The 16,287-nt window shown below is 42.6% G+C and overlaps 1 protein-coding gene across 2 annotated transcripts in view; it reads right to left on the reverse strand.

Moving 5' to 3' along the window:
- HHAT (hedgehog acyltransferase) overlaps positions 1–16,287 on the reverse strand; it is a 168,398-nt gene that overhangs the window by 120,276 nt on the left and 31,835 nt on the right. For both annotated transcript variants that reach the window (XR_004692343.2, XM_035111262.2), the window contains exon 8: positions 3,313–3,463. Coding sequence is in view for 1 of the 2 variants with exons in the window: in XM_035111262.2 (XP_034967153.2) it covers positions 3,313–3,463 (151 nt within the window). In the remaining variant the exon portion in view is untranslated. The remainder of the gene's footprint in view (positions 1–3,312; positions 3,464–16,287) is intronic.

Genomic DNA, 16,287 nt, shown 5'->3' on the forward strand with positions numbered 1-16,287 from the left:
CCTTTGGTGGCCCAACAGTCAATCTCTCTTCCGAGGATCTCTAGGACTTGCAACTCTTTGAGGGGACGATAGGTCTTCTCAACACACTTAAACTACAGTTCCCAAGATTCTCTGTGGGGAGCCATGACTGTTTAAAGTGGCACGATACTGCTTCAAATGTATTGTTCCTTCCTGTGATTACTTTTTTCTTGGCACTCCTGTGGTTTAGGGTTAACATTTGAACTAGCTACCTCAACACTTATGCCAGGACATACATAATTTCAAGATGCTTTTTCAGACATTTCATCCCCTCCATACCTGAAAGTTTCTTCAAAACCAAAGAACTGCCCGCAGAACAGCTCAGAATGCAACTGTGGTGTTCATATGGAGGTGGTTGCAAAATTCAACCAGTTCAAAGATTGAAGATTGGCAAGTGATGGAGTCATCAGGAGGAAGGTTGTCAAAAATTGCCTTTCAGTTGGAATAATTAAACAAGTGCAAATTGAGGAGTCTCAAAACTGCAAATTTAATTTAAATGGGTCCATTGTTACCCACTCTAATGATTCTCTTTCTTCCAGAATTCATTACTTTCTCTCTTTCCTTAAAACCGCGGAAGGCAAATACAGAAGCACTTCGGTAAAGAGTTTTTACCCTTTATTAGTCTTTCCTACAATATCTCATCAAAATCAATGGAGACAACACTGTTTGAGGTTATTGCTATTTAAACACTAAGAACCAGAGAACGTTGTTTCCCTATTACAAGGAGTCTCATGGAAGGAGACGGACTAATGCACCTTAAGACATAATAACTATAACCTGTTTATTGGAGAAGTACAGGCAGTTTGCTTTCTAATAAGGGGATTTACTGAAATAGAAGTCGTAATTCCCAAATTTCCATAGCTAGAATTGTACTAAACACAGTTAAAAACAATTTTCAAGATGAACACCTTAAGGCCAAATTAGACTTTACATGCCAGGTCTTTGAGATAGAGAGACACTTTCAATTATTTTTATTTTTAATAATAATAATAATAATCTGGTTTGAGAGATTGCAAGCAAGAGCAGAAATGTAACTTAACTGTTTCACCACACATTTTTCTCAATCAAAATACACACAACACACAGAGGGAGACAGAGAATTTTATTCCTGCTATGAAATATTTTCACCCATGGAGGGTGAAAACAGCCTGAAAGAGTTGGGTTTGATCAGCAGCCGAAACAAAATCCTTTGCAGAAATAACAGCTCCTATCAACACACACACATAACACAGATTCATTGCACATAATGCTGAACCACTCTGGTGTTTTAGGCTGCACCAGATTCCCTAGGTTGGATGAATTTTGCACTATACAAACAACCCAGAAAAAAAGCATTCAGATCAGGCACTGCCCTGCTCAAGTCTCCCACATGACTGGGAAGAGGACTTTGGCAGAGTTTTGCTTCACTTTTAACTGAATGTTGTTACATACGAAGCGGGGTTGTATTCAGTGTAGTGCTGTGGCTGAAATTCCCTATGTTCTCCTCCCGCTAGAACCCTCTAAATCTGTTCGAGGGGTTCCCCCAACCCTCTGGATCAGATCTGGAGATGGCCTAGGGGTACTTAGGAGGAAGGAAATTCCGTTGCACTAGTGGTAATCCTTGGGGGCATCATTTTGTTGAATACCCGCTTACCCAGGCATTTGATGGTTGAAGGTTCTGTCCCTGGCAACCTTGAAATTATTAGTTTGAGAGTAGTTGGCTGCTTTTAGGAGTTTTTAACAGATTTTTCTCGCCAAAGAATTGATGCTTTTGAATTATGGTGCTGGAGGAGACTCTTGAGAGTCCCATGGACTGCAAGAAGATCAAACCTATCCATTCTGAAGGAAATCAGCCCTGAGTGCTCACTGGAAGGACAGATCATGAAGAAGAGAAGACTCCCTGGAAAAGACCCTGATGTTGGGAAAGATTGAGGGCACTAGGAGAAGGGGACGACAAAGGACGAGATGGTTGGACAGTGTTCTCGAAGCTACGAACATGAGTTTGACCAAACTGCGGGAGGCAGTGGAAGACAGGAGTGCCTGGCGTGCTCTGGTCCATGGGGTCACAAAGAGTCGGACACGACTAAACGACTAAACAACAACAACAACAACAGATTTTTAGAAGGTTGTTTTTTTAAAAAAATTATAACTTAACTGAGGTGCGAGATATGATGTGCTAGGAAGGACCTCCCCACAGTACCTTCTACACATTATATGTTGTGGCACCCTGGCAATGGAACATCTTCCCTGCAGACATACAACCGGCGGCAACTTTTGCTATCTTTTTTGTTTGCCTTGGCGGATTAGTTGTTTATTGTATGTCCCACAAACTGCAGTGAAATGAACACAACAAAACAGTGCAGTACAGAAAATGATGCCTTCTTACACCCCGCCCAAGAGGGAATGTAGTTGTAAAAGCAAATGTCACTGACAGAAAGTATTTTCTGGGCATGGGTGCCAACTGACTAAAGCCAGACTGTGGAAGGGAGGGGGTTTACTGGTTCGTTTTATTCTTGTTATTACTAAGTGTTTTGTGTTTTTATCTTGTATTTCTTTGCTGTGAACTGCCCTGAGAGCTATGGATGACGGGCGATATACAAATTTAATAACTAATTAAGAATAAGAATAAGAACCTAGACTGCATTTCTGATTTAAGGTGATTGTAATCCCATCCCTCTCAGGTAAACCTTGCTTCAAAAGCTGCCAAGGACCATTAGATTTCTAATAAAAACCCAACTGGAGGTGCAAAACCAAATAAAGGCCTACAGAAATCAGCAAAATTTTGAGGCATCTCTAAAAGTTACTTTTTTCTGAAGCAAACCCATTACCTTCCAAAAAGCACAGTGAAAATGATCATCCTCCACACTTTTGCTGCAGGGTCACCTAATCGAGTATTACTTATCCTTCCCTGCATGAATTTTCCACACAAAGTGTCTTTTTCAGGGGGGACAATAATGAAAAATGAATTGTATTTCATAAAGATGTGGGGAGAAAATAATTATCCGATCAGTGGAGCTAAGCGGTTTGGATCCAATTCTAATCATTAAGGTGATGAACATCCCAAAGCCAGCCTTCTCTTCACCTCTGTGGCAGGAGAAAAGTAATTATTAGATGCAAGGGCGTTTTTCAAAAGATTAGAATGAGAAGCAGTTAGGAATGGAAACGCAATGCTGCTTATCAATTTGCAAGTTCTCTTGTAGGTGCAACGTGTCATGTGGCACACAGGCAGAAGGCCACGCAGCCCATACATGCCAGGCAGCCATTTCGCGAAAATTCAATGGGCAATAAACCTTTGCAATAAAAAGCAAAACTAACCTCCACATTCTGGAAAAACTGTACATGGTGCTCACACAGCGTGGCAAGTCGGGAGACTTCAGCCCATCCATTCGGATAAGAAGTGCGGGAACACCGAAAAGGACGAGGTATTTCACATAAAAGAAGAGGACCTGAGCCAACGCCAGCCCACCTGAAAAGAATGCAAGGCGGGAATATTCAAGTCATTATTTTAATACTTATCGTCCTTCCCTCTCCCCATAAATTAGGACATTCTTTCATATCACCCAAATATACGTCATAAAGGTGTACAGTGTCTATTATCTCTTTCTGCCTCAGTCAGTTGAAGATGTGCATGCTGCTGGGGTTGGCCTAGTTGACCCTCTGAGTCCCTTCCAACTCTACAGCTCTCTGATTCCAATGCATGGGCCATGTACACCAACTGTGCCTATTTTTTTTAAAAAAAGACTTTATTGTTTAAAATAATACAGAGTAGAACATATGCATGATATAAATACAACGATAATTTTCTCCTCATCGTATCTCATACAAAAAAGATAAATACAGAAAAACTAAATGCATAATTCAAAATAAATTCTTCTTCGCAATGTGAACCGTATACTATCTTTATGTTACATCCTATTTCTTCCCTCTTAGACACTTCCCGTCCTTCCAATGTTACAATTTCAAATTCTTTGTTTTCTACGGGTCTTCGTTATAGTTTTCTTCCTTTCTTCTCTATTTTCCCTTAATCTCATTTTTATATTACAAACGTTATTCTATATCTGCCAATATGGAATTATTAGGATAATACATTTTTAGATATTTTTTGTAGACCTTCCACTCTTTGAATACTTTTTGTGTTGATGATTCTCTTACTGAGTCAGTAAGTTTAGCCAGTTGTACGTATTCTAGCATAAGTGTTTGCCACTCCAATACAGTGGGTAAGATCTCACTCTTCCACTTTCTTGCCACTAGTACCCTGGCCGCGGTCATTGCATACAGCAGTAAGGATTTTGTTTCTTTTGGAGTTTCTGGTGGTAGTATGTTTAATAAGAATATTTCCGGCCTTTTTTTATTGGTTGTTTAAATAGTTTTTTGATTTCTTCATATATATTATTCCAATATCTTTTAATTTCCTGGCAGGTCCACCACATGTGGTAATATGTTCCAATTTCTTTTTTACAACGCCAGCATTGGGGACTTGGTCCTCCATACATTTTTGCAAGTTTTTTGGGAGTATAGTGCCACCTATAGAATACTTTCATATTGTTCTCCTGCAGACTATAGCATGCTGTGAATTTCATATTATCAACCCACATTTTCTCCCATTGTTCCATTCGTATGTTGTGGCCGATGTCCTGGGCCTACTTAATCATCACAGCTTTAGTCTGCTCCTCCTTTGTTTCCCACTCCAGGAGGTAATCATATACCAAGGAAATATTCTTCTTTTTAATCCTGATTAAATTTGTTTCAAATTTTGACGTTTCAGTTGCCAATCCTTCCTTTATATCCATTTTAAATTTTTGATTTAATTGAAAATATTGAAACCAATCCGTTAAATGTTTTTTTTATTTCCTCGTGCTCTTTCAACACTAATTTTCCTTCTTTGATTTCTAATACATCTCTATATGTTGGCCAATCATTTCTCATATTTCTTCTTTTCACCGCGACTGCTTCTAGCGGTGATGTCCAGAGTGGAATTTTTGGTTCTAATATTCCTTTGTATTTGGTCCATTAAACAGGTCAAAGCAAAACTTTTCCTTTAGCACTCCTTTCTTGTGACTTGAAGCCATTGGTTCAAGTCCTACTCTCTGGAGCTGGAGAAAACAAGCATGCTCCATCTTCCGTGTGGCAGCCTTGTAGATATTTGAAGATGGCTGTCATATCTCCTCTGATTCTGCTCTTAATAATACATAATAATAATAATAATTTTTTATTTTTTATTCCCCAGCCACTCGGGGCAGCTTCCAACAAAACATTAAAATATAGTAATCCATCAAACATTGAAAGCTTCCCTAAAAAGGGCTGCCTTCAGATGTCTTCTAAAAGTCTGGTAGTTGTTGTTCTCTTTGACATCTGGTGGGAGGGCGTTCCACAGGGCGGGTGCCACTACCGAGAAGGCCCTCTGCCTGGTTCCCTGTAACTTGGCTTCTCACAGCGAGGGAACTGCCAGAAGGCCCTTGGCACTGGACCTCAGTGTCCGGGCAGAACGATGGGGGTGGAGACGCTCCTTCAGGTATACTGGGCCAAGGCCGTTTAGGGCTTTAACGGTCAGTACCAACACTTTGAATTGTGCTCGGAAACATACTGGGAGCCAATGTAGGTCTTTCAAGACCGGTGTTATGTGGTCTCGGCGGCCGCTCCCAGTCACTAGTCTAACTGCTGCATTCTGGATTAGGACCCATGTAGAGTGCATTGCAGTAGTCCAAGCGAGAGGTAACTAGAGCATCCACCACTCTGGTGAGACAGTCTGTGGGCAGATAGGGTCTTAGCCTGCGTACCAGATGGAGTTGGTAGACAGCTGCCCTGGACACAGAATTGACCTGCACCTCCATGGACAGCTGCAAGTCCAAAATGACTCCCAGGCTGTGCACCTGGTCCTTCAGGGGCACAGTTATCCCATTCAGGACCAGGGAGTCCCCCAACCCGCCTCCTGTCCCCCAAAAACAGTACTTCTGTCTTATTAGGATTCAACCTCAATCTGTTAGCCGCCATCCGTCCTCCAACCGGCTCCAGACACTCACACAGGATCTTCACCGCCTTCACTGGTTCCGATTTAAAAGAGAGGTAGAGCTGGGTATCATCCGCATATTGATGAACACCCAGCCCAAACCCGTGATGATCTCTCCCAGCGGCTGCATGTAGATGTTGAAAAGCATGGGGGAGAGGACAGAACCCTCTAAACATACCTAGCTCCATCAACCGTTCCCCATAAGGCTCGGTTTCCAGACCTTTGATCATCTTGTGTGCAGTTGTATGCAATGAAGTTGTCCCATTCAAGCAAGGAAGTCTGCTTGCACAACAGGACTTCCCTTCCCTCTCCTCCACCCTATGCCTTCCAGATCAAATGGGACAGACATGAGGAGAGAGGGAATGGGCCAGGGAGTTCCATTGTGCAAGCAGAAGTTCTTGTGCAAATAGGACAAACTTCATTGGATACAATCCAATGTTTTCAGAACTCTATCTTAAGGATTCCATCATTTTCTGGGTGGATGTTCCAGCCCTCCTTGCTTCCGCAGCTAAATCACTCCCTGATCTCTTAAAGGACCGTTTCAGGAAAAGCTAACTGTGGAACAGAACAAACTGTTTCAGTGATTCTGAACCCAAGCCCAACCTGGGTGGAATCTACACACATATTTTAAAAAGTTATGAAAATGCTTTTTTAAAATAATAATGAAAATATATATTGAATTTGCCATAGCTCACCATCGCCATCTAGTGTCACATTTGTAAAATACGCTTTACAACACACTTAAAACGTTTTATTTGCAGCTGTATAGCTGAGTCCCCAGTGGCCACAGTGCTAAACATGGATCTTAAGGTGATTTTGTCAAGAATCAGCTGGAAAGCAAAATTTCTTCATGGTTTATTGGCATAACTGGCAGCCATCTCTGGACCTGCAGCAAGCCACCCAGGAAAGGATCCCTGATACATTCCCACACAGAAAGATTGATTGCAACCACACTGGAGTCTGCTTAATGCAGCGATGGCCAAACCTGGCCCTCCAGCTGTTTTGGGACTACAATTCCCATCATCCCTGACCATTGGTCCTGTTAGCTAGGGATGATGGGAGTTGTAGTCCCAAAACAACTGGAGGGCCAAGTTTGGCCATCACTGGCTTAATGTAAAGCAATGTTCCCTTTTCAAGTCGTGTTCTTCAAGGAGTAAAACATCCACCTGAAATCTCAGGTGCATCTCATATATATATACTGTACATAGAGCATCAATATGTTAAAACCTCTTCCTTCACTCATTCTAGTTTATGTAGCACAGCAGGTGTAAGAAAACATCAGAAATGTCACACCTCCTTCCAGAATCTCAGCTGGGACCTCCAGGTTTGGATTGGTATAATAAGCAAATATTGATTTTCAGCTCGGCGGAAATCAAGACCTATTGATCTAGGAGATAAATATTTACCCTCAAAGGGCTATAAATCTTCATGTGTCCTAAATATAAAGTCAATAGCTGGTGTGTTCAGTGTTATTACAGACATTGCTCTACTTGTCCATCCAGAATTCTCTTGGTCTTTTATAGCGTGTGTTCCAAAAAATGTGCATTAAGCTGCCCACACCCCACCACCCTAGGGGGGAAAAAAAAAGAAGCAAGGTAACAGCCTGCCAACTGGCTTTCATTTTGTGGAAATTTCTGCACTCCTGAAGACAATCTTCCCAACATTCAGTTCTGAACATTTGCTTTTCTGTGCATTCCTACAATTCCCAGAGCGGTTTAGCAATCAATTCCTCTTCCCAGGGAACTCTGGGGACTGTACCTCTGCGAGGGAAATGGAGGGGGGGTTCTCCTGGCAAGCTACAGCTCCCAGGATTCTTTGTGACTGTTTAAAGTGGTATCATAGTCTTTTCAAAGTACTGGATAATGTGTAGGGTTTGGGACAGAGAGGGAGAAACACACTTTGCATATTTCAAAGGCACTATATAAATATTACTATTGGTTTTGAAAAGTATCACAGAGAAATATTTTAGCATGCAATCCTAAGCATACGCACTAACTGACCTTGGTGAGCTTTACTTGCGGAAGGGGGGTAGCCTAGTGGTACCTGCTTAGCATGGAAATGATTCCAGATTCTCCAGTAGGGAGTGAGAATGTCCCCAGTCTGAAACACTGGAGAGTCACTGCCAGCCAGTGTTGACGGTACTAAGCTTGATTAAGTCTGACTTAGCACACACCAGCTTCCCACGTCCCTACGTTCTTCACAACTGAGGCTTCTGCACGTACGTTGGCACCCATGAAGGCCAGCAAAAAGAAGGTGGAAAAACTGTGACTCTTAACTCTGCCCGCTTTGCCTCACACAAAATATTGCTGTAGTGGTTGCTGGGCAACACCACTCACTACAGGAGACAGGAATTGCACACTTGCTTTTTCAGCAATGGTGGTGGCTAAGCCAAATAGTCTAGTCACCAACCCAACACCACCATCGCTGTCTCCCGAGGGAAAGGGCAGAAGGAACACACACTGTTGGATGTTCCTTCCGAAAGATGCAGAGTGCACCCAAGTAGCGGTAGCCAATGCTTCTCCCTCACCCACCTGCCGTAATTAATTCAAGAGGGTTCTGGAAGCTTCTCTGTGTGAAAGAAACAAGCAGAAGGTTCACGGTGTTTGGGTCATTCCTTCAGAGAAGCTGAGTACAGCTGGCTTAAACTGGTTCTGTTATCTCTTCTGTCGAGGTTATGCTGACTATAAAAGTAGGACCAAAAACAGGGCAACACGTGACCAAATTCAAACAAACAGAATGTATTTACAACATATGTAATGTCAAAAACAAGACTAGAACATATAATATAATTCACATGAAAACAATTCCAATAGGTTTCTAAAAGTGCCTTTTGATATGAATGGAACCAAATGGCAGAAAGTCATTCAATAAGAAACAAGCTGAAAAGCTTTGTATTGCAAAGTTCCAAAGTAGTTAAAGTAGTCAGCGAACTTGTCGTATTCCAAAGTTCCAAAGTAACTGAAGTATTCAATGAACTAGTCGGACAGTGTTTCCAGAATGTTGCACTGCTTCGTGAGAACTTCCTCAGCGCAGAAACAGAAAATTGACGTATTTCATAAACACATCCATCATATGGATAAATATATGCTTGCGGAACAGTGCTCATAGACTCATGTAGTCACTGTTTTTCTGTTTCTGCACTGAGGAAGTTCTCTCGAAACAGTGCAACATTCCAGAAACAGTTCAAGCCTGTTCTCCCCTTCAGATGCAGATCCTGGGTGGTAGTCAACCAAGAAGAGACCTGTTGAAATGAATAGATCTCTCTTACTCATGCTCCTTACTATCAGTGGGCCTACTCTGATTAAAACTTAGTTGAATACCACCCACGCAGTGCAGCAGAGACTGTCTGCATTCAGTTTCCTGATCCCAGCAGGATTTGCAGTGCCAGTCAGCTGATAGGTGCCGAGCGCAAGCCCCTTTCAGTAGAGATCTTCCATTCAACCTGGCTTGAGGTCCAACCAGGCTACAAAGGAAGAAAGGGAAGAATTGGGGGCACATTCAGAGTGCACTCCTGATTATTTCCTTTGAAGTTGGGCCAGCTGATGTTAATGATGTCAGGTGATTGACAGGTCTAAGTGGCCTGAGTACTTTGCCTACCAGTCATATCCTTTTCCCCACCCCAGCTGTAGCCTATTCTAAAAGGTGTGAAAGACTCCAGATATATTTTGTCATTCATGAACTGGGGCTGTCCCTGTATTTGGCAGAAGATTCTACTATGATAGGCCCGGCCCGTTCATTTCTCAAAAGCATGTGCACACTGATAAAAATGAAAGTTATTGTGCTAACTGTTTCCCATCGTTCACTTTCTGGGCACGAAAAAATCACTAAAAAAATCAAACCACAACTCTTGTTTATCCAGGGCTGGTCCTGGAATTAGGGAAAGTGAGCTCACGAGCTCAGGCAGGAAATCTGTGGCATGAAATAGTTAATTATTTACCAAATTTACCAAATGATCATATATTTTTTACTTTGAGGTCATCCCTTTGGATTTTCTGCCTCAAGCACCAAACCACCTTGGGCCAGTTCTGCATTTAGCATCAAGGCCAATAACCAAACTACCTTGGAAAACGTGTATCTCCTTACCGGTATATGCAGATATGTAGGTGTGCATAGATAGCTATTTTGAAGGTTTCAATGTTAATGTTTTCTCTCCAGAGACTTATCCTGCAATACATTCAGCAGCAGTAGCCACCATAACAAGCACTGTTAAAAACAAGAGTGTTGGCCCTTAAATTATTTACTTACAATTTCAACCATCCTTATTTAGCAAGTGGCTGTTGGCACACCTGCTTGAGTCATCTTTGTGTTAGTACCAGAGATGCTCCCCTCAAAAGAGAATATTCTATGCACTGCTTCAATCGATCAGCAGAAGCAAGTTAAAGATTATGAGCCAAGGCTTAACAAGCTCCTTCGTTTCCAATATAACAGGGTGTCAGGAAACCATATCCTTTTTGATGTAGTTAGGCTAGCCCTGCAAAACTGCCAGCTGAAAACAGCTGCTTCTGCCCCTAAAACATAGCTGCCAAGTTTTCGCTTTTCTCGCGAGGAAGCCTATTCAGCATAAGGGAAAATCCCTGTAAAAAAGGGATAACTTGGCAGCTATGCCCTAAAACAGTAATGATATGTCCAGGAAAAGATACGGGGCAGGTGTTTACTGTGAACAAAACTTTGCCGTATTTCCCTTCCCTGGACAAATCCAGTCTCTCTCACCACAAGGGATCTTTTTATTTGTTCATTTGAAAGCGCGTTTCCCCCCTTTTTTGCAGGAAAGCCAAGAGGGCTAATGTCACTTTTTCAAGATGCCATTGAACAATTATGAAAAGAAATGAAAGCCTAAAGAGCAAAAGCACAAAGCACCGCACTTTAATACAGTCAAACGAGTAAACTTGCAGGGGAATTTCCATGCATACTTATCGTGGAAGGAAGCTCCCCTGTGTTCAGCGAAGCTTATCCCAGGTACAGAGGATGGATACCTAAATAGAGCAGTGTTTCCAGTTCCTTCCAGAGGCCTGTAACTGTCAAGCTTAGGCAGGCTTCCTGGGGAGGGAATTTAACTGACTGATTTCACACAATTGATAGATGGTATCTGAAAGCAGGGCCTCCTCAGGGGAGCTAAATGGATGGGAAGCGTTTGTGTAGCGAAAGACGGCATCCTCAGATACTCTGTCAACTTTAAACAGCCTTGATACGCGTTATCTAGATGCCCCTGGTAAGAAAAGCGACCTGACATTAGAAAGAGGCTTACTGGGATGAAAACTGCTGTTAAGAGTTCTCCTCTTGCAACTGGGAAAGAAAGAAAGGGAGCTCCACAGCCAAGTGCATGAGACAGAATTGGTCCTGCTTCAAGCAACCAGCCATGGGGCACTCTGGGCTCCAGCAAGAAGAGAACTAACCAGCCTAGCCATTGCTCAAGCTGCTAAAATGCTGTAGCTGGATCAGGATTCAAATCCCCACGCAGCCATTAAGCTCACTGGGTAACCTTGATCTAGTCTCAGCCTCACCTGTCTCACAGGGCTGTTGCAGGAGTTGTATGGCGAACAGGATGTACATCACCTTGAGCTCCTTGGATAGGTAGGGTAGAAATGCAATAAGTAAATCAGGGGTCAGCAACCTTTTTCAGCCTTGGGCCGGTTCACCGTCCCTCAGACGGTGGGGGGGGGGGGGAATGAACAAATTCCTATGCCCTACAAATAACCCTACATTTACATTCTACTCATGTAAAAACACCAGGCAGGCCCCACAAATAACCCTAGATGCATTTTAAATAAAAGGACACATTCTACTCTTGTAAAAACACGCTGATTCCCGGACCATCCGTGGGCCGGATTGAGAAGGCGACTGGGCCGCATCTGGCCCACAGGCCTTAGGTTGCCTATCCCTGAAGTAAATAAATAAGCAAACTCACATTGTGTTCACAAGCAACACGCACAAAATGCATTCACTAGTCAAAGAGTGCATATATGAGTGGAACTATCATACAAAATTTTTGCACTAAAACCCTGACAGATTTTCATGAGGAAGAATGAATTTGCATGATTATTCGTTTATTAATAAAATTTATACATACACACACACACTCCTCACAAAAGAACACAGGGTAGCAATGGGAAAAGTGTAAAGCTGAACTTAAGCCTGGAAAAATGAGTAACTGAGGAAAAACTGGAATCGAATGATTCACCCCCTCCCTAGTTTATAGTGCTATGAGCCTCTTTGTCATGTATCTTATTTTGAAAAGTGGGTATAGACTTGAGATTTTATGAGTGAGTTTCCCTTTATAACTCTTCCAAATCCAACCTTGAAAGAAAAAGGGAAGGAGTAATTTTTGCTGTGTGTCTTTCAAAGCTAATTTTCTCCTTTCAAAAACACATACAGTACTGGAAGCTCCCTCAAATTTCCCTCAAATGCAGGAGGAGAGAGGGAAACACATTTTGATAAACAATAAAAAGCAAAGTTGTTTAAAAGTAAGTAAATTATCTTTAAATCGTGGATCAATGTTTGGGGTGGTGTCCAATGTTTCCTTTTGTGATTACCTCACAAAAGAAGATGGGAGGCACCAAGCCCTATTTGTGGAAGAATCTAGAAAGGGCATGGAAAAATATATGAAGCCCAACACGCTTCAGGCTAGAGCCCTTTCTCATGGGGGGAAACTAAATACAAGTACATTTTTTTAAAAAACCAGTTCACAGTGCCTAACTGTTTGAAAGTCAGGGAAGGTATTCTGCCCACAGCATCCCAGGAGGCTGTTGCCAGATCCAACTATTACAGGGTTTTTGAATCCCTGAAGCCCTACATAATAAAACACCCTACATAATAAACCACCAATTTGAATTGGCTTGAAAGAGTGAGGAAAGTCTTGAAAGAAGTATTACCAAGATACGCAATCATCTTTCCTACTGCCTCTGCAGTGCTAGTACTCCTTCGCATCATGACAAACACACCCTCAACAACCTTCCACTTATTTAGAGGAAACAGACAGGGCAAAAGAGGAGAAACATAGCTTGTAGCAGCATTCTTTATATGGCTCTTCAGTCTTGAAATCTGTCGCATCAGAAACAGAATGCAACATAGCTAAAGGCTGCTTATTGATGCCTCCCCTTGATCTAACCTCTGAGCTTCAGTTGCTTACTATTGATATTATTACATCTTTGTAATAATGGGCATTCCGGATATCCTTTGAACATTCTTGGAAATTTAATCTGGTTGTAGTGGAAGGGTTTCTGAATTTGGCATGGGGGGGGGGGGGACACTTTTCAGTTATTTCAGGAAAACAACTTTTTTCACCAAGCCCATTCCTGAATTGAGTCCAAGGATGAAAGTTGTCTGCCAGTAATGATGAGCTTAGACCAGGAGCACAGAAAACATTGCAGTTTTTTCTCTCCACTCAAGATAATCTCTAAAGGCTTGAGAAAAACAAGCACCAAGCCATGGACTATTCAACAGTTGTTACAGACTTTAAAATGTTCTCCATGGATAGCTACCGTACTTTTCACCTGCTGGAGGGCTTTTTTTAATAATAAAAAAGATGTTTTCCTATTAATACTTTTTATGAAGTCCTCACTTGTCCCTTGTTTGGGGAGGAACATCTCATTAAGCACCCTAAATTATATTTTATTTTGTCCGTTTTCAAATGTAAGATGCCAAATATGTTGCTTCCTCCTCCTTATCTTGCAGAATAATAATACCACACCAAAAAGCCCAAAAAAGCAGCAAAAGAGATTCCTTTGTTGACTTTCCATTAGTATGTAGATGAATGCACAGACATTAATATGTTCAAAAACAAAACACTGGAAGCTTTAAACCTGAACTCACCCAATTCTCATTTTATCTTCTGGATTATTAGACAACAAATTAAAAGACACCAGCTACAGATAGTATTCTTAGACACAATCAGAATCAAGCTCCACTTTTAATTTAACAATAATAAATTAAACAGCAATAATATTTAGCAATTATAGAGCATGTGACAGTGTGCAAAGCAGTTCGCATACATTAGCTCAATTATTCCTTAAGAAGAGTTTGGATTTGATATCCCGCATTATCACTACCCTAAGGAGTCTCAAAGCGGCTAATATTCTCCTTTTCCTTCCTCCTCCACAACAAACACTCTGTGAGGTGAGTGAGGCTGAGAGACTTCAGAGAAGTGTGACTAGCCCAAGGTCACCCAGCAGCTGCATGTGGAGAAGCGGAGACACGAACCTGGTTCACCAGATTATGAGTCTACCGCTCTTAACCACTACACCACACTGGCTCTCTTAACACAATCCTGTGTGCCTGCCCCATATTATTAAACACTACGCTGAAAAGGTGAGGACCACACAAGATGGAATGTAAAATGAGTCATTTAATGTTATGTGAAGGTATTTTAAAATGCAAATAGCATCAACCGGGCATGTTCATCCATATCAGGATTGTAGCCTATCCTGGATAATCACAACGGCTTCCAGGAGTCCTGTAAATTGAAGGGATTTAACACACTGCTTCTGTGGCCCTGAGGAAACTTCCACCTCTGAAAGTGCTTCCTGCATTAAAAGGAGACCCATCAGTGGTGCAAATGCAAATAACAATACCAGAGGAAGTATCTTCCTCAAGACCACAGCACAGAAAGGGTTGTTTTCCCTTCCCTCCAGCTGCAATCCCAATAATAATCACATACCCTTGATTGATGTCATTTGCCTCTTTAAAATATTGGGATGACCCTCAGGATCCCTTCCAACTTGAAGAAGAAGAAGAAGAAGAAGAAGAAGAAGAAGAAGAAGAAGAAGAAGAAGAAGAAGAAGAAGAAGAAGAAGAAGAAGAAGAAGAAGAGTAGTAGTAGTAGTAGTAGTTTGGATTTGATATCCTGCTTTATCAAGTCTCAAAGCGGCTAACGTTCTCTTTTCCCTTCCTCCCCCACAACAGACACTCTGTGAGGTGAGTGAGGCTGAGAGACTTCAGAGAAGTGTGACTAGCCCAAGGTCACCCAGCAGCTGCATGTGGAGGAGCGGAGACACAAACCCGGTTCCCAGATTACAAGTCTAACGCTCTTAACCACTACACCACACTGGTGATTCTATGAAACTGATGAACACACAGGCATCACATGAAAAATAGATACTGCTCTCACCACAAAGAAACCCTCCAGATTCCATGTGGTTGCTTTCAATTTATTATCTTTTGAAGAAGAAAAAGGACCCCTGAACAGTTAAGTCCAGTCAAAGGCAACTATGGGGTTGTGGAACTCATCTTGCTTTTCAGGCCAAGGGAGCCAACAGCTTTCCAGGTCATGTGGCCAGCATGACTAAACTGCTTCTGGTGCAATGGGACACCTTGACGAGTGCCAGAGCGTATGGAAACGCCATTTACCTTCCTGTCACAGTGGTACTTATTTATCTACTTGCACTGCTGTGCTTTCGAACTGCTAGGTTGGCAGGAGCTGGGACACAGCAATGGGAACTCACACCGTCACGTGGATTTGAACTGCCAACTTTCCGATCAGCAAGCTCAAGAGACCACAGCGCTACCCACTCCCATCTTGTAAAAGACCTAGTTTTAACGTACCCTGTTTCAGTCCTCCAAAAATAACAATTTAAGCAGAGATCTGAACCATTACGAAAGTATACAACCCTCCTGTCTAATCCTCAATTGCCTCACAGATTGGTTTTTTAGATTTGTATTTGTTATTTTTTACTAATGATGTTATCTCCACTGCCTTCAGGTTTACATTGCTTCTTTTCATACTAGATGAGGCTGAGCAGCCTCCCGCTACATGCTGCCTAAAGAAGGGGGCAGAAGGGGCTTAAGCCCCCTCAATATTTATGGGCAGGGGGCCAAGGCCCCCCCCCAATATTGAGGGGGCCACCATCCTCCACCACCAACGGGCAAGGGCTTGCCTGCCAGGTGGGGGCAGGAGGCGTGGAGGACAATTTTTACCCTCTGCGCCCCCCACTGCCGATGGGCGAGTGCTGGCCTGCCGGGTGGGGGAGGGAGGGACAGGTCACGTGATGCCGGGCTCCCTCAATGTGGGGGGCAAGTTGGCACCTCTGCCAGAATCTCAGTAAGAATCACATTTAGTGTTAGGAACCACCCAAGCTAGAACGAGGGATCACTGAGACTGTGTACAGGTGCAAGTCCTCATGTTCAACTGAACGTCGGCATGGACAAAATATGGGTCACCTGACATCTTTGTGACATCAGGTGATTGACAGGTGGGTAGCTCTGCCCAAATGTCAAACTTTGCCCATGGGGATGAGATAATGAGGAAGGAAAGGATCCAGCCCACCAGCTAGATCCAGTTCCTCACACCT

Source organism: Zootoca vivipara, chromosome 3, assembly GCF_963506605.1.
Source record: "Zootoca vivipara chromosome 3, rZooViv1.1, whole genome shotgun sequence".
Lineage (NCBI taxonomy): Eukaryota > Metazoa > Chordata > Lepidosauria > Squamata > Lacertidae > Zootoca > Zootoca vivipara.